This window comes from Petaurus breviceps, unplaced genomic scaffold (genome assembly GCF_028583685.1).
Source record: "Petaurus breviceps papuanus isolate PSGF00001 unplaced genomic scaffold, PetGlider_PUasm1.0 185, whole genome shotgun sequence".
Taxonomy (NCBI): Eukaryota; Metazoa; Chordata; class Mammalia; order Diprotodontia; family Petauridae; genus Petaurus; species Petaurus breviceps.
Genome location: NW_027185797.1, coordinates 5,497,854 through 5,524,961, shown reverse-complemented (window position 1 = coordinate 5,524,961; position 27,108 = coordinate 5,497,854). Strand labels below are relative to the sequence as shown.

Genomic DNA, 27,108 nt, shown 5'->3' with positions numbered 1-27,108 from the left:
TTTCCAGCTTTCCTTCCAGCTGTGAATACTGAGGTTAGGAAAGAACACTTGATATTATGGAGAGTTCTTAGATGATTGACTTTATGATGCTTTATGTTTAAAAAATATTTTTGTCAAATGTATATTCTTCCCCAGAAAAATGTTAAGGAGCTTATGGATTCCAATGGAATCAGAATCCTGGTGGATTTGCTCACCCTCGCCCATTTGCACACAAACAGGGCCACAGTACCCTTGCAGGTATGTTGGAAATTCTCTGGCTTATTGTTGAAGTATAAATATACTTTTAAAAACAGCATTAAGGACCAACGACTACTTTTAATGACAGTGAGAATGTATTAACACCTGAATTTATTGTTTTTCTCTAGTAATTGTGACAGCATTATGCTACAACCTTTCATCCTATTAATGTTTTCTGCTGTTATGGTTTCTATCTTACAGAAAGTCCAAAGGGGAAGATAAATTCCCTTTGGCAGGTGACATTTTGCTGATGGTATCAAGTCTCAGAATGTTACTACAGGACCTCCTGCTTGTGATTCATATTTATCAAAAGGGATTAGCTCAGCAATCCACAGAGGAAAAACTAAAACCAATAAAAATTCCCATTGTCCAGATTGACATTCATTTTACTGACCAGGGAAATACACAGAAGATAGGCAGTGAGTTGCATCCATTAATGAATATAAGGAGGAAAGAGAAGTGTGCTTGGGAAATGGTTGGATGTTTTTAATAATCCCTGAAGAAGAGCTGTCCTTTCAATACAATTAAATGAATGAAAAGGCATTTATTAAGTCCTTAGTACATGCAAAACTTTGTGTTAAGTGGAAGGGATAGGAGAAGACAACAGGAGAGAAGGTTTCAACTACAAGTCAGATACAAAGGCCCAGTTTTTCTTAGGGTACAGCAACAACTCATGTGGTCATGTATCATCTTTAATGTCATTTCCATGAACAAAACTAAATCTGTGTCTGCTGTTGAGACATTTGAAAGTGTTAAGGCCTTGGGTGAAAATGTTCTTTTCTGGGTCATCAGCTGCTTGGGCCTCTAAGGATGAAGTTGGGGAGGTGGGGGTGTGGTCTGGAACCTGAAGCACCTGCAGGCACATGTTCCACAAGCACCCCTCTCCTGCAGGAGCTGGACTGGAAGGGCTAGTGGTCTGGAGGTTGCCAGTCTCCACCAGCATCAAAGGGGAGATGGTGATCCAAGTGATAGTGGTAGTGATGGTCTGGAGTTGTGAACTTTGGAACAACACATTGAAGAATAAAAGTTTCAGATAACCGAAAGAGCAATAAAGAGTTTGGTTATAGTTGCCAGTAAGCTGCAGTATATAAGCAGTGGTGAGCAATATTTGAGAAATGATACAAAGGATGTCAGTGAAGAAAGGAAGGTAGACTAGTCCTGTGCCCCAGGGGATAACAGAAGAGTGGTCCAGTACCAGCAGAAGCCTGAAGGTAGACAAGATTCACACAGGTATACCATTATAGATGAGTTGTAATCTGTAACTCTAAATTTACAGGTCTTGATTCATTAACAAGGTAGTAAAGAAACTGCAATATCCAAACCTTTCACATATAGTGAATTGCCAGCTTAAAATATTAAATTACTGGACTCCTAGCCAGAGACAACTTTAAACACTTGTTCAAAGTCATATCTCTTCTCTAAGCAATAACCTTTGCTACAAGCACTTTGATTTCTTGAGACAGAAAAGAATTCACTTGAAACAATACAGCTACCTTTGAATTTAGTTTCACGTATGACCCTGTAAGATCAGGAAACAGAGTTATAAAGACATGTGATGTCCAGATTTTTCTTTCTTTGAGCATCTAGTGTTCAGTTCTCAAAGTAATAATCTAAAGTTTTAGACTCATAAAACTGAAAGCAACTTAAATCCTGAAAATATCTGTATGAAATGAACTTTAAATTGATGTGGAATGCAATGTTGATATCACAAATGATTTCACCATTTTTTCTGTTTTAAAAAAAATGCTATGTTTTACATTTTATTCTGTGAGTACCCAACTCTTTAAATTTCAGAGCAATGTGATTGAGGCTGCACCTGATATGAAGAGAGAGAGTGAGAAGGAATGGTATTTTGGCAATGCAGACAAAGAAAGGAGTGGCCCTTATGGATTTCATGAGGTGTGTAATGGCTGCATTTCTAAAGATACTTCTTGGTGGGGATGTTCCAGGTATTAATCTTTGTCCAAAAGAAGCAAAAACCCAAGTCCTCAAACTTCAAATTCTAAACACCACTCATTGAGGAGAAAATGTTGTTACTTAATGAATGCATTTTTACAATACCTGCATTGTAATTGTGATTTTTAAAAAATAATATTTCAATATCTAATTGCCTTAATGTTTGGGAATTCACTGAAAAGTTCCTGAAGATTTGGTGGTCAGAGCCACTGTGTGTTAGAACCAGCTTCAGACCTATAGGTCCTTATCTTCTCAAACTCAGATCTTTTCAAATAAATCTAATCTTCACAACTTAGGAACAGGACCAAAGGTAATATCCTATTGGGGCACGACTTTTTCTGATTGTGTAATTTTGTTCCTTTTCTGTTTTTGTCAACACTTCTTTTTCTTTCTGGGTTCTTTATATGTGTTTGGTTACCACATAAATGGTATCATTGAGGCTCACTGTAAAATATTGAGCACCAATCTCCCTGATGCCCACTACCCATTCCCCACCTCCACCTTGATTTCCAGCCCAAACTAGGATCACAGAGGGGCTGGAGAAGAGGTGAAGAAGCCTTGGACAAAGACACCTTCAGGGATTGCCTAACCCAAGGTGGTAGAATGAGAATAACAGAGAGGCCACCTTCCAGGAGTCTCAAAGCTGTACTAGCCACAGAAAGTGATCTGTCCTTTTACCAGGAGTAGTAGTCTGAAAGACTTCTGACAGCAACTTTTTCATAGCCCTCTTCATTTTCTGCCTCTGCACCTGGAGAATGCTGACTGGAATAGAGTGTGACCCCTGCCATGTGGGCAGCCTGCTATTCAAACAAATCTTTATTTGTGACCTTAATATTTCAAAATTAGGTGCTTCCTCATCTAGTTACATAACATCAAAGATCTTAGAGTCAGAAAGTCTCATTGGTGTCCAAATTAAAGTATCAGTTAGAAAGGTAAGGAGCCATCATAATGGGATATATGGAGTAGATACATAAAAACTTCAGAGAAGTTGTGAAAGGAACTAAATTTATCTGGTATCAGGGAATATTGGGGAATTTACATACTTTTAAACAATTTCTTAGTGAAATTATAAATATAGAGTGCAATCAATGCTGTCATCTAAAAATCCTGTATTTAGCTATGAGATGCAGACAAGTGTATCCACACTTCACACTAGATAGAACCATACCCCAATCTTACCTGTTCCTGACTCATTAGGACTTTGTAAGGTGGTTCCAGTTGTTTTAGGATAAAGAATTATCTCTAAAAACAGTTAATTTTCATATAAATAGAATTTGGCTTTTACTTCATATACTTTACTCTTATAGATAACAAATCTATTCAGTTAACAGTTTCTATTTAGTGCTTCTATTTGAAGACTGACTTTTAAAATTTAAATTGGAAATTGGAATGGATTTTGCTGACTTTTCTAGCTCCACTCAATCAGATGCCGTGAGAGTTACAGAAGATAGTATATGACTGATACTCCTCAGGGAGCTTATCTAGGTTATTTTGACAGCCATGATAGACATGTGAAACAGTAGGTAATCTGTTCAAGACAGTATAAAATGAAGGAGCTGCTGTATCATGTGGTAGGAACTATAATTGTTAGAGATTTCTGAGAAAAAGTGAAAAATGAGGGAAAGAAGCAACATGTTTAAAAACACTGACAAGGAAGTTAAGGAGACAGTGCATAGGAACATAGATTTGAGAAACCGTCTACTCCAACCCCCTTATTTTATAGTTTAGGCAACTGAGACCCATTGAGGTTAAATGACTCGCCCAAGTTCATCCTGGTAATAAGTGGTCTTAGGGTCAGCTCCTAATTAACACTGTGGCCTTGGGGAAGTCAGATGACCTCCCTGACTTTATTCAGTTAATTGGATTAAAGAGTACATGGTTAAAGTAGAAGGAAACTGGAAAGGTTGCAGGGGGCTCTGTTATAAAGGGCTTAGAGGGTCAAACAGCATTCTCTGTTTGAACCTGAAGGTGATAGGAAGCCATTGGAACTTATCGAATAGAAGGGGGAAAGGTGACATGATTGGACCTGTACTTTAGGAAAATCCCTTTGGTGCTGAACAGAGGATGGATTGGAGTGGAGAAAGACTCAAGGCAGCTGTGGCGGTAGTTCAGACATGAGAAGATGGCCTGCACTAGAAGGGTGGTAGTGTCAGAGGAGGGAAGGGAACATATTGGAGAGATGCTGCAGAGGTGAAATCAACAGGCCTTGGCAACAGGTTGGATATGGTGATAAGGGAGAGGAAAAGTCTTCAGATGAATCCTAGGCTGTGAGCCTGAAGGCCTGGGAGGAGGGTGCTGCCCTCCAGAGTATCGGGGAAGTTAGGAAGTCGGAGAAGGTTTGGGGCAAAGAATTCTTTTTGGCATGTTGAATTTAAGATGGAGCTACATTATACCATGGAAGACATACTTATAGAATAAATACAAATAAAGTACAAAGTGTTTAGGGAACCGTGGGGCACTAGCAGTTGGGAGGATCAGGAAAGTATTGGCGTAGGAAATTGTACTCCAGCTACATCGTGCGGGAGGCATGAAATACTGGGAGGTCAAAAGGAAAGGGGCAAGTGCAAGAGCAAAGGCAGGGGGTTGGAGGTGGCGGGAGCATCTCATGGGGAGACCAGAGAGAAGGCCATTTTGATTAGATCGTAGGATGTTTGGCAGCTGGTTGTGAAAAGATTTAAAAGCCAGACAGGAATCTATATAGTTTTTCCTAGTATCCAATCCTTGGGAAATTAGGTTGGTTACATGCTGTAGACAGGGATTCTAAATGTTTTTCTTTTTTGAAGCATGCATCACTTTGGTTGTCATGTGAAGCCTGTGGACCCCTCTTCTCATAACAGTGTTTTTATTACATGCACTCATAATTCAGCAGAATGCTGAATTTCAGTTGGTTTAATGAAAATAAAGATGTAATTTTTTTCCCCTTACAAGTTCATAGACCCTGTGAAAACTCTCCACAGACCCCTGAGGCTCCTGTGAACTCAACAGTAGGAACCTCTGCCTTAGAGTCAGATTATTAAAAGCCTTAAAATCCAGACAGAGAAATTGTGTATATAAAAGATTTTTATAAGTAAGAAATCAGGGATCATTGAAGGGGGGAGGGGTTGTGTATGTTTTTCTTTTCAGGAGAATGACATGATGAAAATTATTTGGGAGACTGATTGAGAATGGAATTGGAGAAGTTAAACCAGAATAATAAGAGGGTGAAGTGAGGGAGTATGACCAGGAGAGTGTTGCTGACAGCTGGGAGGAGGAAGGAATGACAATGTGGACCCCAGTGTTCCTAAATGAACAAGTTGAATCCAACTGTTTTTAATAGTCCAGATGTCTTAGCAAGGAGAATCATTTTGCATCTGAGCAGAAGAGCATATATTTGCTGGAGTGGTAAACACTTAAATATTTGTAGGTCATAATCATTGTGAGATAACCAAATTAATTTCCAGCAGAGAGATTTTAATTTAGCTTTAATTTTCCATTTGTAATGAACAAAACATTTCTTCATTTAGATGCAAGAACACGTATAACCCTGTATCAAATTGCTTCTGATCTTAAGGAAGGATGAGTTGAGGGAGAAAATTTGGAACTTATATAAAAAATGAAATTGTCTTTACATGTAATTGGAAAAAATAAAATAAAATACTATCCATTTAGATGCAAGAATTGTGGACCAAGGGACTGTTGAATCCAAAAACCCGATGTTGGGCTCAGGGCATGGATGGGTGGCGACCACTACAAGTTATACCCCAACTTAAATGGTGTGTGTTAGCCACTGGACAGGCTGTACTGAATGAAACTGACCTTGCTACACTTATACTCAACATGCTGATCACAATGTGCGGATATTTTCCAAGCAGGTAAAAAATAATACGATAATATTTCCACATTTCAGTCAGTTACAATCGTCATCCTTTACCATTTTTGTGCATGTTTCCCATGTAACAGGCTAATGACATTATCAGTAGTGTGATTCTAGAACCACATTCAGCTCATCAGAGCTTGGTGAACTACAAATTGCATGGATGATAAGATCTAAAATAGTAATATCCTTTCAGAGGCAGAAGTTGAAATTATAGTCACAGACACAATATGTTCTAACATACTAGCAGTAGAGTGAAGATGTTTTAATTTGTAAGAATTCTCCTTGTTAATTTTTTTCCATATTATATTTATAAATTAATATTTAAAAGAATGAAATAATAAGTGTTGAGGGTGGTTAAGGTCTAAATTGAGCATCAGGACCTGATACAGCCATTGGAAAAAATCATTGAAGTTTATTGGACACCACCAAGTTTAATAATCAAATAACAAATAAGAGTCTTTGGCTCTTCTAGGTTACTATTTTGCAAGGAAATCTTATGGAAGGAAGTAAAGTTCCATTAAGTAGCTGGATAGATTAAATCAAAATGCCTAGCCATGTTTCCCCCCTATATGAGAACTTAGTTTTCATTAAAAAAAAAAAAAAGGTGACATGCTTTCTGCCTAGAAGTGATGTAGGCTGTGTAAACATCACTTTTATTGAGTGAATTAAATATTAACTTAAATATATTTTAGGGATCAAGATAATGCCATCATAAGGCCTTTGCCCAGAGTAAAACGATTGTTGTCAGACAATACTTGCCTTCCCCATATTATTCAGGTAAGTTGCTTACTACTTTTTATTATTTTTCTTAATTAAAAAGCATTTATTTTCTCTTTCTACCTCCCTCCTCTCTTCCCCTGCCACCCCAAATTGAAAAAAAGAAAAACAAAACCCCTTCTCTAATATGTAGCCAAGAAAAACAAAATCTTGCATTGGCCATGTCCAGAAATGTCATTCTGAAAGTTAGGTCTCCTCTCTGTCAGGGGGTGGGTTTTATTTATGTTTTCAAACTAAAAACTATTGAGCTTTTCCTTTTAGGATATTTAAAGGCATCCTTTTTAGTCCTTTCATTTTGCTGCATTAGTCAGTATGGAAGACAGCCCAGGTCCTGGATAACATTTGTCTTTCATTGATGTTTGAGAGGATTCTGGCTAACTTTACAACATGATTATTAATTTAATTATTTAGTTTAAAATCTTTTGGTATTAACTGTATATGCTTATGTATAGTCAGCATTCTAAATGAACTATTTAAAGAATTTATATGAGCATTTATAAATGTCTTTTCTTCTGTCTTCTGTGGTTATGAGTATGTGTAGGGCAGAGGTTGGGTATTTTTGGTACCTTCTACCACCCAGGCTTAGAAATAAGCATCTTTACAGGTGGAAAATAACATGCCAATGTAACACAAGTATTATCTCTTTTAATAACATTTTGTCTTTCGTGTTTTTACTATTTCACCACTACGTGGGGCTAGTGCTTTTTTGTTAACCTGGTAGCATTTTGTTAGTGGTAGTTTTGTTTAACAAGTATTAGGAGAAAAAAATTCAGAAGTGCATCATCAGTAAATTTTATTTCTAATGGTCAACTCGACAAATACTTGTTTTTATTTATGATATATTCAGAGATAAAAATCATTGAATATTTTGTTTATTCAGTAATAACTCAGTTTTTCTGTATGGCTTTGAAGTTTACAAAGTACTTTGACATGCATTATTTCATATGATTCTTATAACATCTTTGTAAGGTATATTCTGTTATTATTTAATATAATAATATTATATTATGTGACTTCCCCAGAGTCATAAAGCTAATAAGAGTCTTAGGTACAGTTTGGACTCCAGTCATGCTGGCTCCAAGTCCAGCTTTGTATCTACTCTCTTTTGAAAAGTAGAGTAACTTAGAGTATTAACACTTTAAATATTAAAGGTCAGAGTTTTCAGGGATGTCCTATATTCAAAAGGTACCTTAAAGTTTATAGTCTTATCTTCAGATTTCTTAGCAGGACCTCTTATAATAGGGGCTTTTTAGCTGCTCAGCCAAATTGCGCTGTTGTTCACTAACATAAGCCACACTGGTTTTGACCATTACTGAATGGAACCTGGCACCCAGGACCATTTCCTCTTGCATTTTGTCAGCCTGCCAGTCATTTCTCATTAGGAAAACCCATGTGCAAGAACCATTGTATCCACAGGTCTGAAAAATGATTGCAGATGGCATGTTTGGAATTGTTCAGAACCTTATTTCAGGGATGCTTTAGTTGCTATGTATCAGCAACACAACAGAGCTTTCAATCAAGTTGAGAGCTAACAGACAGATGTAATTGCCAAAACTTAGCTTGTTTCTAATGATTTCCTACAAATAAACTATTAGCATTACATCAACATTCATTTTTGATTTTGTGGATTTCTTAAACTTTTTAAAAAACTTATTAAAATAATCCTGACTAAAACAATTCTGTCTCTTTTAGCTGCTGATGACTTTTGATCCTATTCTTGTTGAGAAGGTGGCCATTTTACTATACCACATCATGCAAGACAATCCACAGTTACCTCGTCTTTATCTTAGCGGAGCATTTTTCTTTATCATGATGTATACGGGATCCAATGTACTTCCTATTGCAAGGTACAAAGATGCATATTTATCTAAACACGTATTGGAACAGTGTGTTTGTCCTTTTCTGTCAGTTTTCTTAAGTTAACTTGAAACTCATTTTTAGGATAGGTAGAATGATTGCTTTTCTGTTAACTTTGTTCATATTCCACAAAGTCAAAAAAAAATCTCCTTTAAAAGCTAAAATTGCCAAATTGTAAGTGAGTTTTTAGATCTAATAGGTGATTTATTTTTGCCCTCTAGGTTTTTAAAGTACACACATACCAAACAGGCCTTCAAATCCGAAGAGGTAAGTAAGGATTTTTAGTTATTTTCGGAATATAAAGCTTTACAGTGAGGAAAAGTTTGGGCTCTGTAAAATTGCTTTCACACACACACACATACAAGCATATGTATTTACCAATCTAAGTGCCTAGAAAGGGAAGCATTGACTTTCTTTGGAGTTTATACCTCCCTGTCTTTCCCTGCGAAGTGTGGCTTTGTTGCTTTATTTAGTATAGTAATTTAATACTAAAGTCTCAAATGAAAATTGGTGCAGTTTAACATCTCTGAGGATGTCTAAGACAGATGAACACTAGCACACAGGAGGGCTGCTAGCACAGGTTCACTCTTGATCTGGTCAGACAGGAAGGACACTAAGTTTCAGAGGAGTTAATAATCTTATTTTATTCTAGTTTAGTCTTCTCACAGGAGGGTTGCTGATAATGGGGGCACCAACTCCTACAGCATTCCCTAATCACCCTTCTCACAGGGGCTGGCAAGAAGCCAGGGCAACTACCTGTATGTCTCAGTGGGGCCATTTGAGACAGGCACAACTTGTGCACTCCCCTAAATCCCTTCAAGTCTCAATGGGGGCCAGTTGAGGCAAACACAGATATCTCCCCTTCTCTTCCCCCCAAGCCTTGAATGGGGTCCGATCAAGGCACACCCAGCATTCCAGCTTGTGCTTTCAGCCCTGAAGATTTTCCCACTCCTTGACCAGTGCCCACTTGCTTTATAGGGCAAGAGACAAAGAAGGCATATTGCCAGAAGTAGCCTTAAATTTTACATTACCTCATCCCTGTATCTCACTGGACAGTCATAGTGGATATTTACAATTTTTTAAGCACCAACGTATATATTATTTATCATTACATAATGCTGCACAAGCATGGTGGGGAGGTTTTGAACCATAATAGTGAGGACTCATATCTAATACCTGGGAACAAGAGATTGTTATGGCTATGGATCCTGGGAAACAACTCTAAGAAATAATAACAAAAATCTACTTGACACATACTAAAATTCACCTTACAGGATGAAGGTGTACTTCTCCTTGTACAACATTAAGTTCTTTTTATAAATCTGCATAATTCTTATAGCTTCCATTAGGGCTTATCAAGATTTCAACTATCTTTAATGTAATTAAAGAAACTCTTGTTGTACTGGTAATGATAATCATTAATGACAGAGTTCTACTAGAAAGTGCATATAGATATCTACCAATTCTCAACCACCTATTCATTGTTTTCATTTTTCTTAGAAGGATGTAAATTCTAGCACTTTCAAGCTAGAAAGGCCTTAGAGAGCCTTTAATTCAGGGGTTCTTAATCTGGGATCAATGACCTTGATTTTAAATATTTCCTTAACTGTATTTCAGTGTAATTGGTTTACTTTGCAATGTGTATATTTTGCTTTATACATTTTAGAATTTCTTTCTGAGAAGGATTTCATAGACTTGGCCCAGACTATTAGGGGCCATGCTCTTTGACACAAAAAGAGGTTAAAACCATAGATTTCCAGTCACATTCTAGCTGGAAATTCTTTGAATTTTGCAAACCTGGCTGATGATGTTCTGTTACCAAGAAGTAGAAAGTTGAAGGCCACCAGTTCATCCTTTGGGAGTAATAGAGTTAAATGTGGTTTAAGGTTTGCAAAGTGCTTCCTTTCCAGCAAGCCTTTGAGGTGGACAGTGTGAGTCTTGTACTTCTCCAGTGGGAGAGATCAACAGGTGTGACTCCTGGAGAGAACATGAGTCACCCAAAGTCACACAGCTGATTTGGGTTTGAATTTAGCTCCTTTCTGTCTCCCACTCATTGGATGCACAACAATATCAATAAAAAATAAGTTGGATGCTGCTTTATATTGACTAGAAAATTTTATTTATGGTCTTTTCCACACATCTAAAGGCATGCTTAAGATCTTAATGAATTATGAGCTAATATAAAGTGTTTCTTAATCTCAAAAAGAATCTGGAAGAATGCAAAATAATAGCAGAAGTATTGGTGGCTATTTTATTTCTAGAAGTATTTAGATATAAATTTCAAATGCAGCATTTGTAAAGCACTTAGCACAGTGCCTGGCACAAAGTAGGCATTTAGTAAATGGTTATCCCTCCTGTCCTTATTAATATGAGACATAAAGATGTGTCCTGTTAAAGAGTATGCAGTTTAATCCAAAATACAGCTAAAATATTCATGAAAGGGGCAGATTAATGTTTCAGACCAGGGATGAGGAACTTATGGCCCTCTAGGTCCTTGTGGACATAGGACCCATGTGGCCCTCTAGGTCCTTGGGTGTGGCCTTTTGACTAAGTCCAAATTTCCCCGAACAGATCCTTTTATTAAGGGAATTTGTTCTGTGAAGTTTTAATTCAGTCGAAGGACCACATCCAAGAACCTAGAGGGTAAATATGGCTTTGAGCCCTCAGGTTACCCACCCATTTCAGTCTTATCAGAACTATTAGTAAAAAAAAATTGAGACTACAAAACTTCCCTTCCATAATCCCAAGTAAGTTTATCTTTCCTCATTTTCCTTCCATGTTTGCCATTTCACATCTCCCTAGGAGTCTGGCTGATTTTATCTGCTTTGTGAAAGAAATTTTAAAATTTCTTACTGCTAAGAGAAATTTGTTAGTCCCTCCAATCATCATCTCCCCCATTTTTTCCTTTAAACTGTTTATTCTTCTCCATGATTGGCTGAATCATGTGATCCATTATGTCACATATCCCTTTTTATTTTGTGCTTATTTGTATACGTTTCCCTGTATAAAATTTAAGTTCTTTAAGGATAGGAACTTTTACATTCTTGACTTCCTTTCCAGCACCTAGCACAGTATCTGGCATACAAGAGATAACTTGATAAATCATAGTTGAAAAAAGTATGCCCTGCAGAAACTGAGTTGCAGCCCTCCCTTCCATGTCCCACCCAAGTGATTCTACCTATTTTCCCTTTTGTCCTCATGTCAGTTTTCCTCAGGCTGGCAGATGTCTGAAGTCCACTCAGCTTAAGATACCAAATCAGACTCCACTAACTACAGAAGGGCAGTTACTGTACCAGCCTCTAGACTGGAAAAGACAAGACCAGGGCCCTCCAAGAACATGTTTAACTTTGAATCTGTTCTTCAGTCCCATCGCCCAGCTCCTCTCAGTATAAAATCTCTTCACTGATGATAGGATCACTGTCGCTGAAGTCCTAAACCACAGCAGTTTAAAACAGTGTCATTACTATGGTGCTATCAGGAAAGAATCATCAATGTGTAGTATGTGGAGCTCAACTAAGACTGCATTTGAGTGACTTTCTGACTTCCTTGGACAAATGTCAAGTTGTGAGAGAACTACAGTAGAACCAGAAAGGGCAGCCCAACTGCATCACCTTGGACAGTCTTGACAGGAGCCCTCTTGGAAAAAAGGTCCCACACTCTTTCAGCTGTACCTGCTGAATCCATCAATCACTGCTTAGTGATTGCTGTCAGTGGGGATCCCTGCCCTCCCATGTGTCCTCCCCACCCTACCCTGCTTTTCTCCTCTTTTAAAATATATGTACACGGGAACACACAGCATTTGGGATTTGTTGTGTTTAGGAGTTAGTCTAAAACTGCATTCATAAATGTTTTCTCATTTATTGTGCAGCTCTTGCAGTATAAACCTAAACTTAACCAAAGTAGTAAAACTTTCTTTAAAAGGGAGGGCAAGGGATTTTTCATCTGGAAGTCTAACAAATACTGAATTTTTTAGATTTTGTTAGAACATTGCCTCATGAATAGTCATGTGATGAGGTTTGGATTGAGTTGGAGATCATAAGCACCTTCTTGTACCTTTTTTCTACTTTTGCCTGCATTTTAAAAAAATGTCCAAAGACAGAAATTGCAAGAAAATGTTTCCTGTTAAGTTTTCTTATTGTTAATATGAAGGCAGGAAAGTTGTTTTGAGGTCACTTTCCTATTATAAATAGGATAAATTAGGGCTGGCAAGTGTTGCTGTTTTGAAGCTCAGTGACCTGATGGAAGATTGAGGTTCATCCTCATTACTATCCTCATTAGCAAAACAGCAGGATGTGAACCTTGGCTGTATCTTCAGTAGAAAACGGGAGTATAATTTCCCTTAGAAAGTCTGCTACACCTAGAACTTCCAACTAAAGCTACCATTTCCTGAAAGCTGGCCGCACTACCTAGGCTCCAACAGTCCTGCTTTTTTTAGAGGCTTGCTGGTTTGAGAGAGAGTGAGGGCAAACTCTGGAAGATCCAGCCAGCCCCCTCAGGGCTAAGCCAGGGCTCCCTAGGACTGCTGAGCTCACAGGGAAGCCTGTTGGGACTGCTGCATCTGTTACTTTCTTTAGACATTTACTAAGAAGCACATTATCATTGCAAGGTTTTCTATGGTTCTAAGTAAAAGCAAAATTCAAAAGGCAACTGGTTCCAGCCAAATGATGTACTCAAAAGAGACAGTACAGTGAAGAGACCCAGAACCCTAGGAGGGGAGCAAGGAAGAGCTAAGCTCAGGTTCTGCTTCAGACACTTACTTACTAGCTATGTAACCAAGTCCCATGTTAAGGATCTCCCCGGAAGCTCAGTTTAGTCATCTGTAAGGGAGAGATAATAGCTACCTCACAGGGTCATTGTGAGGGTCATATAATAATTAATATACATCAAGTGTTTGCAAACCTTAAAGTACTTAAATTTATCCTCATTTCAAGCTTTTAAGTTTAAAGATTTCAGGGCTAATTAATTTCTTCTGTAATTGAATCTTTTCTTTTTTCCCTAGACAAAAGGGCAAGATATTGTCCAAAGAAGTATACTGGGGCATATCCTCCCAGAAGCAATGGTATGCTATTTAGAAAATTATGAACCAGAAAAATTTTCTGAGATTTTTCTAGGAGAATTTGATACCCCAGAAGCTATCTGGAGCAGTGAAATGAGGTAATTTGTCATTTGATCATTTGTTCTATTCATGTGCTTGGTTCATAAATTGATGAGTGTTGCTTGGTGCCTACTTTAATTTTTTTTGATATTAAAATATGCTTATTTCCACTGATTACATGATCAGAATCACCATAATAGTTGAAAGTCAGTCAACAAGCAGTTATTTAGGCTCTACTGTGTGCCAAATATCATGTTTGGCAGGACCATAAATTTTTTGCTTAGACCCAATATAATTATTACTGTCAGGTGAATTTACTGTTATCTTAATGTGGTCTTTAGGCAGATGCAGACACATACACACACACACACACATCCACACACATCTCATACATCCTAAAGAAATAGATTATGGGGAAATTTTTAACTAGAGTATTAGAAAGTTATTAATTTTAACTTCCTATGTAGAGGCCTTTTAGAATTGTGCTTCTTTTGTAACATCCTTCATTGATACATAAACATAGATACAGAAAGTATAGTAGCTATCCCTTCCACACTGTGACTTTCTTCATCACGATTTCAATATATTACGGGTCAGCATAAGAAATTAAATGGGAATTTGAGAGTTTTGGGAAAGCCACAGATGACACAGAACTTATGACCAAAAAAATTCAGACTTCTTCTCTGGTTTGAAGAGAGTACCAAAAAATTTTATGTGGATTTTCCAGATTGTTGGGGTGCCATGTTCCTAAACCCTGCAGTGTAGAAGGTATAACCGTATTTATCTCTATTCAAGGACATCTTGGGCGTTGACCCATTTTAGTATTTTCCAGGTATTAATTTGTGGGCTTTTGTAATCATGTTTTAGATTGATGGTGTGTTTAGTCCCATGATCTGTGTAGTTAATGGTAGTTGTCATATGTATTCATCTCTAAGGAAATAATCTTGTGGGATTTTTGAATAATTAATGTAACTTGTAGGCGTCTCATGATTGAGAAGATTGCTGCTCATCTTGCTGACTTCACTCCTCGCCTTCAGAGTAACACAAGAGCACTTTATCAGTATTGTCCTATTCCTGTTATCAACTATCCGCAGCTAGAGAATGAACTCTTCTGTAATATTTATTACCTCAAACATCTTTGTGATACACTCCGATTTCCAGACTGGCCAATTAAAGATCCAGTAAGTCAGTGAATGATCTCATATCTCTTCAAATCATGACCTTTGGACAGTTGTGCTAAAGTTTTTTCCTCCTTAAAAATTCAGTACTGTTCAGTTTTTTTATGTTAATATAGTTCTCCCAAGATCTACTTTATATCGTTTGATATCCTTTGTTATCTTGACAATAACAATATTGACAAAATCAAAATCTAGACATAATCTCATAATACAGGTAAACAGCTGCTGTAACAACTGGGTGGGGCCCTTGGGTAGAGAGCTGGCCAGCTCTGGCCATGAGCAGGCACTCTTAACTGCCTAGGCTGGGCAAGAGATGGCTCTGAGTGCTGCTTAGGCTAGAGGGCTGGCCTAAGACAGGCTTCAGGGCCCGTGCTGACCTGCTTCTGCTGCCCTGCAGGATATACATCACTGGCTTGGGATAGGCCTAGTCCTTGAGCTGGAGTTGTTCTCACCTTATTTATGAGTGTGAGCAACCTCAGAGTTTTATTGGACCTGAACTGCGTTGCAAGTGTCAAGGCAGTAATAGTGTCATCTGTATAATTACGTTTTTACAGGATTCCTTGAATATTCACACTGAGTATTGATTTAATCAAATATTTCAAATCCTGTTATGTGAATATGTTTACATTTGGACACATAAATAATAGCACATGGCATCTTTCAAGCCATTTTTAAAAAAAAATCAATTTGGACACTAAAATATTGCACTTAATTTAACATTAGTACAATAGTATCAAAGCAACTACAGTGAATTGGGAATATATATCTTTGGGCTACATTTATTAAAACTAGAAAAAAACACATTTTTAAAAATTCCTTAATTTTGAGAGCTTTAGCTATATAATGGTATTTTTCCTTTTGGGGGGTGAAATCTAACATTTCTTTAAACTGAAGGAGTACAGTTCATAACAGGTGAACCATTGTCTCTCCCCCTCCCTTTTATTGTTTATTGCTCAGTATATAGTTTTTCTAGTCAATTATGATTGCCTCATTGAGCAAACTAGATGTGTAAATTAAATTTTTTATGAATGTATTTTCAAAGTAAACAATTTCATCCACATTTTTATAACTTGAAAATGAAACCTTTTATTTCCTAGGTGAAGCTTCTGAAAGATACCCTTGATGCCTGGAAGAAGGAAGTAGAAAAAAAACCACCTATAATGTCAATAGATGATGCTTATGAAGTACTTAACCTCCCTAATGGACAGGGACAGTAAGTTAATAATTAATATTATAGTCATTCAGTGAATAGAGCACCAGCCCTGGAGTCAGGAGGACCTGAGTTCAAATCCAGCCTCAGACACTTAACAAAAACTAGCCATGTGACCTTGGGGCAAGTCATTTAATCCCAATTGCCCTCCCTTCCCCCCTCCAAACAGCCAAAAAAAAAATTATAGTCATTAATAGCTCACTTAGCACTAACTTTTTGTAAATAATTTCTGAAAAGTAAAACAAAGTCAAAAGCACCCTCATTTATATCAAAACTGACAGATTATTTCCATTTCTGACCTCTCCTTAAAGTTACACATCTGCTAAATAGCTCTACCTGGATAACAACAATTCAGATTTATACAGAGCTTTCAAGGTTGCAGAATGCTCTCCTGCTCTTAACTCAGACTGAGCATGTGCCAAATTTAACTAAACCACCCTCCCTTCTTTCCAGAGTGGCTTCCTTTAACATTAATTTCTGTTGATAATAGCATTATTGATTCTTGATGCCATCTTTGACTCTTCACTCCCTATTGGCTGACCTCCACCATCACTCTGTAAGCATTCACTTTTTGAAGTTCATTTAGTCAATATTTATCACCCAGTCAAATTGTGGTCAGTTATCCACTGACATCCCTGACACTGCTCTTTTTTTCTCAGTGAGTTCAGTACCTGGCCCATAGTCTTTCATCCCTCCCCGACTCTGCCCTCATACTAGGGGACTTTAGTGTACATATTAATAGTCTTTCAGACGCATTGACCTTCCAGTTTCTTAATCTCTGCTGACTGGGTCATTTTAGGGTCCCCTAAAAATTTATGTTACATAATCTCAACTGTACCTTCAACATGGCAAATCAGTTCTTTTACACTTCCCTAATTACAATTCACTAATGCTGTCTTATTTGTTTTTTTTTCTCAAGACAATCAGGGTTAAGTGACTTGCCCAGGGTCATACAACTAGTAAGTGTCACATATCTGAGGCTTCATTTGAACTCAGGTCCTTCTGACTCCAGAACTGGTGCTATATGCACTGCATCACCTAACTACCCAAATCCACTGTTTTAACGTAGTGGCTACATTCCCTCTTCAATCCTTACTTAGCTCCCCTCTACCCTTGCCCTCTCCTTGGCCCTACCCTTCTCACCTAAGACCTTTGCCTCATATTTCACTGAAAAACTTTTAAGGCCATTTGCCTACAGCTTTTGCCTCTTTCTCCTCATTTCACATCATCCAGATCACCGTTTCATCCTTGGGCCCATTTTATGTGAACAGATGGCCCTTCTCTTCCTTCTACTTGCCTGGATGATCCCATTGCATCCCATCTTCTCCAACACATTGTCTCTCTGTCATCTTCTCTCTCCGTCTATTGGCCACTTCTCTACTACCTACCAACGTGCCCATGTCTCTCTCATCCACAGAAACCTTCCTTCATCTGCTTGTTGTCATTCCATATCTCTCTTCCCTTTTATAGCTAAACTTCTTGAGAAGGCCTTTTATATAATTGCTTCCACTTCTTTTTCCTCTCTTGACTCTGAAGTCTGGCCTTTGACCTAGTCATTCAACTTTTGTCTTCAAAGTTACCAAAAATCTCTTGGTTACCAGAACTAACGGCCTCTTCTTAGTCCTCATCCTCCTTGACTTCTTTGCAGCCTTTGACACTGTTAAAGACCCTCTTCTCTCGCTTTCCATGAACTTCTCTATCCTGGCAATTCTCCTACTTGTTTCACCACTTCTTCTCAATGTCCTTAGCTAGACCTTTGTCCAGGTCACACCAGGTCTATGTCTTGGGCTCTCCTCTCTCCACCATTTAGTGATCTCATGAACTCCCATAGATTAAATTCTCTCTGTGCTGATGATTTTCAGGTCTGCTTATCCAGTCTTAACATTTTTCCTCCAGACTTCTTCAGCTACCTGTTTAACATTTGAAAATGAATGTCCCATAGATATCTTAAACTCAGCATGTCTACAGTTGAACTCATGTCTTAACCCTCAAACTGTGCCTTCTTCCTGACTTCTTTACCATCGAGGGTACCACCATCCTCCAAGCCATCCAGACTTACAACTTACATCTACATCCCCTGTTCTCCTCTGACACAGCCACCACCCTAAAGTATGCCCTCATCACCCCATGCCTAGACTATTTCAATAGCCTGCTGATTGGTCTCCTTCACTTAGGTTTCTGTGGTTCAGATCTGAGCATTTTACCCACAGCCCTGCCTGACCCCCCCCCCCCAATACCATTCAGTAAAGTCCAGTGGCTCCCTGTCACTTCCCGTATTTTATATAACATGCTACTTGACATAACCTTCACACACATACACACCTCCCTCTTACTTTTCAATCTTATACCCACCCCTATTCCCAACCCTGTGCAAGTTCATCCTCAATCTACTGCACCCTTTTCCTGCCTCAACTCCACCTTTCAGAGGGAAGAGGAATAACGAAACAGGGCCATGCATATGACTAGATGCCTTCTAGCCCTTTCTCCAGCCTCTTTTGGGAAGCGGGTCACCCTTCACTCAGTGATGGACCGTCTCACACCTGGACATTCCTTTCATGTCCCCATGATTCTGAGCTGCTAATGGGCATCACCCAAACCCCACTCCCCCCATACCCCCCCATCACCCAGTTCCTCATGTCCAAACCCTTTTGTAACCTAGTCCCCTCATACCTTTCCAGTCTCCCTATACTTTACACCTCAGTATGTACTAGTACTTTTCAGTCCAGTGCCTCCAGCCTTCTGGCTGTTCTACCAACAAGGTTCTCCATCTCTTAGCTCTGTGCATCTACTCTAGATGTCCTCCAGGCCTGGAATGCTTTCCTTTCTGTGCTCTGCCTGCAGACCTCTCTAGCTTTAAGTCACAGCTATAGGAAACCTTCCCTAACCCCCTTGGCTCTAGTGCCTTCTCTCTGCTATTTCCTTTCTATCCCGTGTATAGGTTGCTCTGTATGTACTTATTTGCATATTGTTCATTTGTAAAGTCCTTAGAGTAAGGACTGTCTTCTGCCTCTGCATCCTCAGCCCTTAGCATAGCGTCCGGAACATAGTAGCCACTTAGTAAATGTCTGTTGATTGATCATTTAATTGATTTCTCCTACCAAATAGAATAGAAATGCTGTCCACATCTACTTTTCTAGCTTTTTCATCCATTTTTATATTTTGTGCTTCAGTCAAACCAGAACTGTTTTCTGTTCTTTTACTCTTTTTCATGCCCATGCCCCCACTGGGCCTGATCCTTGGAAGATACTCTACCCTTCCCCTTGCCCTGCTGCATGTTGTACCCTTTAAGACTCAGATCAAGGGGGACATCTCACTGAAAGTTGTGTAACCAAAGGCAGTTTCTTCATCAGATTGTTCCCAAACCTTTTTTCATTCACATTTATCCCATTCTTCTTTTCAGACTATCTGATGGTAAAAAGGTTATGTCCCTTATTGTACAAAGCTCCTTTTTCTGGATCCTTAGTGCTTTGTACCCAGACACTTAGCATAGTTACTTGTGTAATAATGTTCTATAACTTAAAAGGAAAGTGTTTTTTTGTTTTCTTTTTGTAATTTAATACTGGCAAATTGTACTTTTTGATTTTATGAGTAGAAAGTATACTATATCTTAGAGTTCAGGCATTGGTCCTTGTTTTTAAATTCCCCCCTCCCCTTCTTAAAAATATTTTTACTCTCTTCCGTTCTCTGAATTGGACTGTGGGGGGGGGGGTGTGTAGAAACTTCTAACTTTTAGCGAAGCTTGTAATCTTCATTTAGCCACATCAATTATTTTATCCGTCTTTGGTGAATGAATGAAAAAGCTTTGTGAAATATTTAGTGGAGGCTCAGTATTGTGTGCTGAAGGTACTAGCTGTCAAAGGCAAAACGTTATGAAATCTGATTGGCCAAATTTGTAGCCATATAGAAATGGGAACAAGAAGAAACATTTCCATCAAATATCCTTTACCAGAAGAGTTGGTGACTTTTTGTATTCTTGTATATTGATACATTTGTAAAAACATCATGTTACAGGCATGAAGAGAGCAAGATCAGGAAAGCCTACTTCAGACTGGCCCAGAAATATCACCCTGACAAGAATCCCGAAGGGAGGGTAGGTACTCTTGAAGCAAAGCTGGGTGTTTCCAGATTCAGTTATTCGACGCTTGTTTTATCTTCACCAAATATATAGGTGAACTTGTAATTTTGTAGCTTATCCACATCAATCTTATTCCCCATCTTCATGTGCAGCTGCTCAGAGCAGCTCGGGGGCACCACAGTGCGCAGAGCTTGGGACCTGGAGTCAGGAAGAACTGTGACCTCAGACACTGATTGACTTTGTGACCCCAGCTAAGTCCCTTGAACCCCCTGTTTGCTTCATTTTCCCATCTGTAACATGGGGATAATAATAGTACCTATTTCCCAAGGTTGTTGTATCACGAGATAATAATTGCAAAGCACTTACTACAATGCCTGGCACATAGTAGGTGCTTAATAAATGCTTATGGAAGCCATCCATCATTTGAGACCAGTAATCTATGAACTCCTTTTCTATCAGTGTCAGCCTGTAGTTACGTAAACAAGCCCTCAATTTAATAAAGGATCAGTGGAAAGGTATCTTTCAGACAAGATCAATGCCACCTGGAGATTACTTTTGTTTTTCTGAATGTTTTTATAAAACATAGAGAAGAGCAGCCTGCTTAAAAGAGAAGTAGAGCCAGAGTGTTGCTTAATTGACCTGCTCATGACCCACTCAACCCAACCCCTCCTCCATCAAATTTCTAGTCATTTGTTAAGTCCTGTTGATTCTCATCTTGTAAGCTTTCATATTCCTATGTTTTCATATTATCTCCCTGGTCTAGATCTTTAATGAAAATCATTTTAAACGTTTAATTTTATTTTTAAATTTAATGTGTTATGTGTTTATATCATATTCATTTCTGCACATATTCCCCCACACACCTTTACCTTTTAGTTGTAATACAGAGTGCTAGTGGTGTAGATGTTTTTAACTTTGTTTTTGAGCATCAGTTGTAAATGTATATATAACACACAACTAATGCCACATATACATATCGAGACGGGGTGGGCAGTGTATGTGGCATTAGATATTTTCTTTCCTTTTTTGGACATCCCTGTGACTTGGCATAAGGAACTCCTGATGAGTAAACACTCTCCACCAATACAGGTTAACTCCTGCTCTGCAGTTTATGGCATAGTAGTTTCCTTGGCCAATGAGAGCTTAAGTGACTTGTGCTGGTGGCTCCCTGACTTGGAGGCTAACTGTCCTGTTGGCCGTGCCATGCTGCTTTTCTGTGTGTGAATGTCATAAACAGAAAAAATCTTTTTTACTTGAGAAGTTTACACTTATTTGCATAATGTAGTTGTTTCATACTTGAAATACCTTAAAATTAAATCAACACATTTCTACAAAATTTCAAGGTTTCTTGATAACCATACAGAATAATTTATTGCTGAAGAGTTAAGTAATTACAGTTAAAAGACATTTTTCTTATGCTATCTTACCAGTGGTTATAGGAATTTAGGTGATGAAGTACGTAGAGTGCTGGGTCTGGAGTCAGGAAGACTCATCTTCCTCACTTCAACTAGCACTGTGACCCTAGGCAAGTCACTTAACCCTGTTTACCTCAGTTTCCTCATCTGTAAAATGAGCTGGAGAAGGAAATGGCAAACCATTCCAGTATCTTTGCCAAGAAAGCCCCAAATTGAGTTACAAAGAATTAGACTAGACCAAAAAGGGAATGAACAACAAAAACCCCAGTATTCATAGAAAATAACAACTTTTTTTTGTTGTGCGATATTCTGTGTGTTTGTTTTTAGTAATTTCCTATGACAAATGAAGTGAAGATGACATTAGTTGGTTATTTTTTCACAGACTATTTTATTTAACTTTGATTCTCATTTTCCCACTATTGTGAAACAGGCTTGCTGTTTATCTTTGTTTCCTTACAGGATATGTTTGAAAAAGTAAATAAAGCATATGAATTCTTATGTACAAAATCAGCCAAAGTAATTGATGGCCCAGATCCAGAAAATATAATTTTGATTCTGAAAGCACAGAGCATCTTGTTCAATCGACATAAAGAAGGTGAGCATGTCAAATCAGTTTCTTTTTATGCCTAAATTAAACTTCCTTCTGAGTTTTCTTCCTTGACTAGCCATGTTATCAAAATAGACAGTACAGCTTAATGGAATGAGTTCTGACCTTGGAGTCAGGACACCAATATTTAAGTCCCTTCTCAAACATTTAGGAACTATAATTATGGGCAAATCACTGAATTCTCAGAACTATAATTTCTTTATTTCTAAAATAAGGATAATGCCTTTCCCACCTATCTGGAGGGGAGCAATTTGAATACCTTAAAGAGCTACATAAATTTGAGCTGTTTCATTAAGTGACATAGTTTCTAAAGAATAGGAAGGTCCTTTTTGGAAGGAGAGTGGGAGACTCTTTAGCAGAATAGTTATTGAGAAAATGATTAAAATTTGGAGATTGTTGAAGGTTATCTAGAGTGCAAATTCTAAAAGACTTAGGAACATTAGGTATAAGTATAAGGTGGGACATGCTTCTTGATGTTTGAAAGAGGGTGTGAAGTCTTAAGAATAGTGGAACATTTTACATACATACAGAAGGCAATAAATATTTAGACATCCAAAGACAGGTTTTTAAAATTATTATTATTAAAATGCTAATTTTTATCACTGTGATATAGGCTATCATTGTTAATTAAAAACTATTTTTGTAGTGGATATTTACCTTTTGTAAGAATTTGTTGAGAAATTACTTTTACTTTAGTGTTTTTTGATAAGTTAACATTGTTAACCTGGGTTGGTGTGTGCGCTCAGACTTCAAGATAGGAAAAGGAGAACTTGGGAAACTGAGTTATTATACATATAAAGCATCCTCTGTTATTCATGGATCCAAGTTGCTGGGTTTATTTTTACATTGTCTTCTGAAATGAATTTTCATGGCAGGCAGATTCAAATAGTTGGCCAAATAGGAAGACTATAAGAACTAGCAGGGTTATTCTACCCTCCAAAGTTTGAGAGAAAATTTGGAGTGTTGGTGTATTTGTTGAAGGGTGGATGCCTGTGTTCAGTTTATTCAGTTTAACCAAGTATATCATGTTTTGCTTGTGGGTAATGTGCAACAAGTTAAGCTAGCTGATAGTAGAGTTAATAGATTAGTAACTCATCATAAGGAGGGGTGGTAGTTTAGAGCAGTGTTCTAACTTTTTGTATTCCATGGACCCTTTGGCAGTGTCTAATGAAACCTATGGACATCATGCTTTTATGGATAAAATAAAATGCATAGGATTTCAAAGGAAACCAGTTTTATTGAAATACTGGTATCCACCAGATTTTTGAAAAACAAAAAAGTCCGCAGACCTTAGGTTAGAGAACCCCTAGATGATGTGGAGGTCTCTAGCATGTTGTCTCTGTGACCTGTTTTTGGCCCTTTGGTATTCTGTGTTTTTATCAGTAATTTTGATGAAGGCCCATATACTCTTCTTTACCCATTTGCCAGTGAAACAAAGCTTGGAGGGACAGTTAATGAGTGCACAAGGTGAAGGATGGGAACCTGAAGCTTTTCACAGACAAGAAAAATGAATTGGATAACTTTTGATAGTTGTGAGCATAAAATTCTATGCTTGGGTCCAAGAAATTAACTTCCCAGGCACAGAAGGGTAAAAGGATGTAGGAGATGATTGGACTGCCAGCCTGGAACAAGTCAGCTGTTGGGTCATGGCTGCCAGAAGCCTGCTATGGTGGGAGGCTTCATTTCTTAGGAGACATGTCCTGAAGAGGGAGGATGAGATCAAACCACATTTGGAATATGGTATTCAGTTCTAGGATAGAAACAGGAGCAGTGAGTAGGGTTTGCAGAGCAGCAAATTTATGCTAACTATAAGAAAAAAGTGTCCTTAAACTTTCTACCAATCCAAAGTAGAGGTGTCATATTGGAAAGGACCACTCTCTCTCTCTCATTGGAGGACTTCAAGCCAAGTCAGCAAACCTCTTATTGGTGCTGGAGTATCCATTCTTCTCTGGACACTGGTTGAGCTAGGTCACTTATTTTTTTTTTAAAGCAGTTGGGGTTAAGTAACTTGCCCAAGGTTACACGGCCAGTATTTTTGTGTGGGTGTTAAGTATCTGAGGCCAGAACCGATCCCGGGTCCTCCCAACTCCAGGGCCAGTGCTTTTACTCACTGCACCACCTAGCCACCCCCAAAATTTTTTTTTTGCTTTTTGGAGGGCAGTTGGGGTTAAGTGACTTGCCCAAGGTCACACGGCTAGTTTTTGTGTTAAGTGTCCGGCTTGGTCACTTTTAAAATCTTTTTTCATCTCTTAATTCTGTCATTTTGTGATTTCTGTGACTAAACAGAACTGAAATTAATAATTTGGATATTGGGACAAGGCTCTTTTCTCATAGTATATCTAAGCTGAAGTTTTAGAATGTAGTAGAACATCCTGGGATTGGGATAAACAATTATTTTGATCTAATTAATCACATTTAGAGAACTAGTGAGATTTAGCATATGCAAACAGTGAACTTCACTAGAGTTGTTCATGTATACATTGTAGTCAAATAATAGTGTATTCTGGTTTGTTTGTATTCTTATTTAATGTAGAAGTTTTGCATCTAGCACTTCAAAAGAATATCTTGCTAATTTTATTAAAATGAAAATTCAGGATAAACAATAGTATATTGGTTTGACTGGAACTTGTGAGTAGAAAAAAAAGAATGCAGTGTTTTCCCCCATGCCTCTAAGTAATTTTTTCAAGTACATCCCAATTTAAAAAAAAAATTAGTATTATTGTAGGGGAGCAGGTTGTATATTGACCACAATACCTTGTTCATTAATTTAATATTCAGCTGTGCATAAGTAGAAATGTGTATGGGTTGAAGAGCTAACAGTTTGATAAACTCACAGGATCAAAACTGCTAGACTCTAAATTCTGCTAGAAAACCTGATCATTTTTCAAGTATTGGTACTTTTGCATAGACTGATAAATGAAATAACTATAGAATCAGTGTGGGGAAAAAAAAGGAAAACTGAACAGATTTTACTTTAAAGTATAATTGTGAGATGTTTAAAGAACATATGTGTTCTTTATGGATGCCAGACCGTCTTAAAGCCCCAATAAAAATCTCTTTTTGACGTTTGGTTATTTCAGATTTACAGCCTTACAAATATGCAGGGTATCCCATGTTGATTAGGACTATCACGATGGAAACTTCAGATGATCTCCTTTTCTCAAAAGAATCACCATTGCTACCTGCTGCCACAGAGTTGGCTTTCCATACTGTTAACTGTTCTGCACTCAATGCAGAAGAACTAAGAAGAGAGAATGGAATAGAGGTAATGTAGACTTTGTGCTTATCTGCAAAACAGATTGATTGTGGTTGTGTGTGTTTTTCTACAAAAAAGTCATGAAATATAAATACTGTAGGCCTGTTAATTTTAAATTTATTTTTCTTTATACTTGACCCTGGGTTCTGGATATAATTCCACTCAGCTATAATGCTTTTCAGTACAGAGTTGGAGCAGCTGGGGTCTATAATTGATGAATCTTGTTCTTTTGTTTTGTTTTTAATTCATTTAAAAAATTGTTAAAGTTGCTCAAAAGAAACTATTCAGTCTTTTGATGAAATTTCTCTAGCAGCAACCAATCATTCAGAACTTATTGATCTTCTGAAGTTTTAAAAGCTAATAAAGTATCAGAGAACCAGTTTACAATTGGGTCTCATAAGTCATCATTATAGCTTGTTTATGATCTTTTGAGTAATATATGTGTATTTTTTGAGGGGGAAATTCAGCTAGTAATTAACATTCAGAAAAATCATTATCTAGCTTAAATAATTGATATGAAAAGGACAGCATGATAGCATGTTTTAAATTCCCTTTTTGGTTAATTAGTCTTTATGGATTGTGGTCTTTCGATTTTTTTTTTTTTGGCCTCTTTCCTTGAATAGGTAATGCTAAATGGTTCAATAAGGAGGGAAAAAGCTAGTTTGCTATTGACATAGGAAACCAAAACAGAAGCTAGTGGATTTTAGTATGAAAAGTTCTTTTTATACAGTTTTGTCTGGAAGACTTTGGGTTCCCAGCCTGGATCAGATTTTTAACTGTTAATTCATTTCTCTATAGGTTTTACAAGAAGCATTCAGTCGTTGTGTGGCAGTCTTGAATCGTTCTAGTAAGCCAACTGATATGTCTGTGCAGGTAGGCTCAAAGAAACTTGTTCCAGGCTATTCTTTATTCATTCATGTGGGTTAGGAGAAAGAGCCTAGTACTAGAAGTTAGAAGACTTGAGCTCTAAGCCTATGTCCTCATCTATAAAATGTGGATAATGCTTATATTAAAAGGGTAGTGTGAGGAAAGCATCTTAAGATTTATAACGTACAAAAATGAGTTCAAGTCATGGCAAGGGAAGAATTTATGTGCTTATTAATAGGTAATTAACATTGTAGAGCTCTTACATGAATTATTACATCTTAAATAATGAAGTATTTTAGTCCTACATTTTTAGCTGAATGTTGTGTATGGGTGGATTGCAGCTGAATATTCAAATCCTAATTCATTCCTTAGCCCATCCCTTTCTCCCCAGCATAAAAAGAACAGAAGGATAAAAGTTTATCAGATGTATACAGATGATATTAGTTGACATGACTGTACAAATAAAATTAAAATATTTATAAATGTACACCAACAAAATACAACCATAAGACTTTTAAGATTTTTGCTACACTAATAGGCCAAACTAAGTATTCTAATTTTTAAAAAGCAAATATATGAGACAAGCAACCTAGTAAGAGTTTTCTACATACCAGATACTATGCAAACTTCAAAGCATTAACTAGAATTTTGAACTAATTTTCTTATTTTTTTTTCTTTAAATGACTATATGCAGGACCCGATTTTTTCTTGTGTTTCTGCTT

At 37.6% G+C, this 27,108-nt stretch overlaps 1 protein-coding gene across 4 annotated transcripts in view; it reads left to right on the top strand.

The window, feature by feature from the left end:
• DNAJC13 (DnaJ heat shock protein family (Hsp40) member C13) overlaps positions 1–27,108 on the top strand; it is a 115,860-nt gene that overhangs the window by 55,251 nt on the left and 33,501 nt on the right. For all 4 annotated transcript variants that reach the window (XM_069088374.1, XM_069088373.1, XM_069088372.1 and 1 more), the window contains 13 exons: positions 136–237; positions 2,032–2,136; positions 5,842–6,044; positions 6,742–6,826; positions 8,519–8,673; positions 8,905–8,950; positions 13,683–13,837; positions 14,758–14,959; positions 16,054–16,169; positions 20,178–20,256; positions 22,116–22,251; positions 25,344–25,528; positions 26,318–26,392. In XM_069088374.1, coding sequence (XP_068944475.1) covers positions 136–237; positions 2,032–2,136; positions 5,842–6,044; positions 6,742–6,826; positions 8,519–8,673; positions 8,905–8,950; positions 13,683–13,837; positions 14,758–14,959; positions 16,054–16,169; positions 20,178–20,256; positions 22,116–22,251; positions 25,344–25,528; positions 26,318–26,392 — 1,644 coding nt within the window. The remainder of the gene's footprint in view (positions 1–135; positions 238–2,031; positions 2,137–5,841; positions 6,045–6,741; positions 6,827–8,518; positions 8,674–8,904; positions 8,951–13,682; positions 13,838–14,757; positions 14,960–16,053; positions 16,170–20,177; positions 20,257–22,115; positions 22,252–25,343; positions 25,529–26,317; positions 26,393–27,108) is intronic.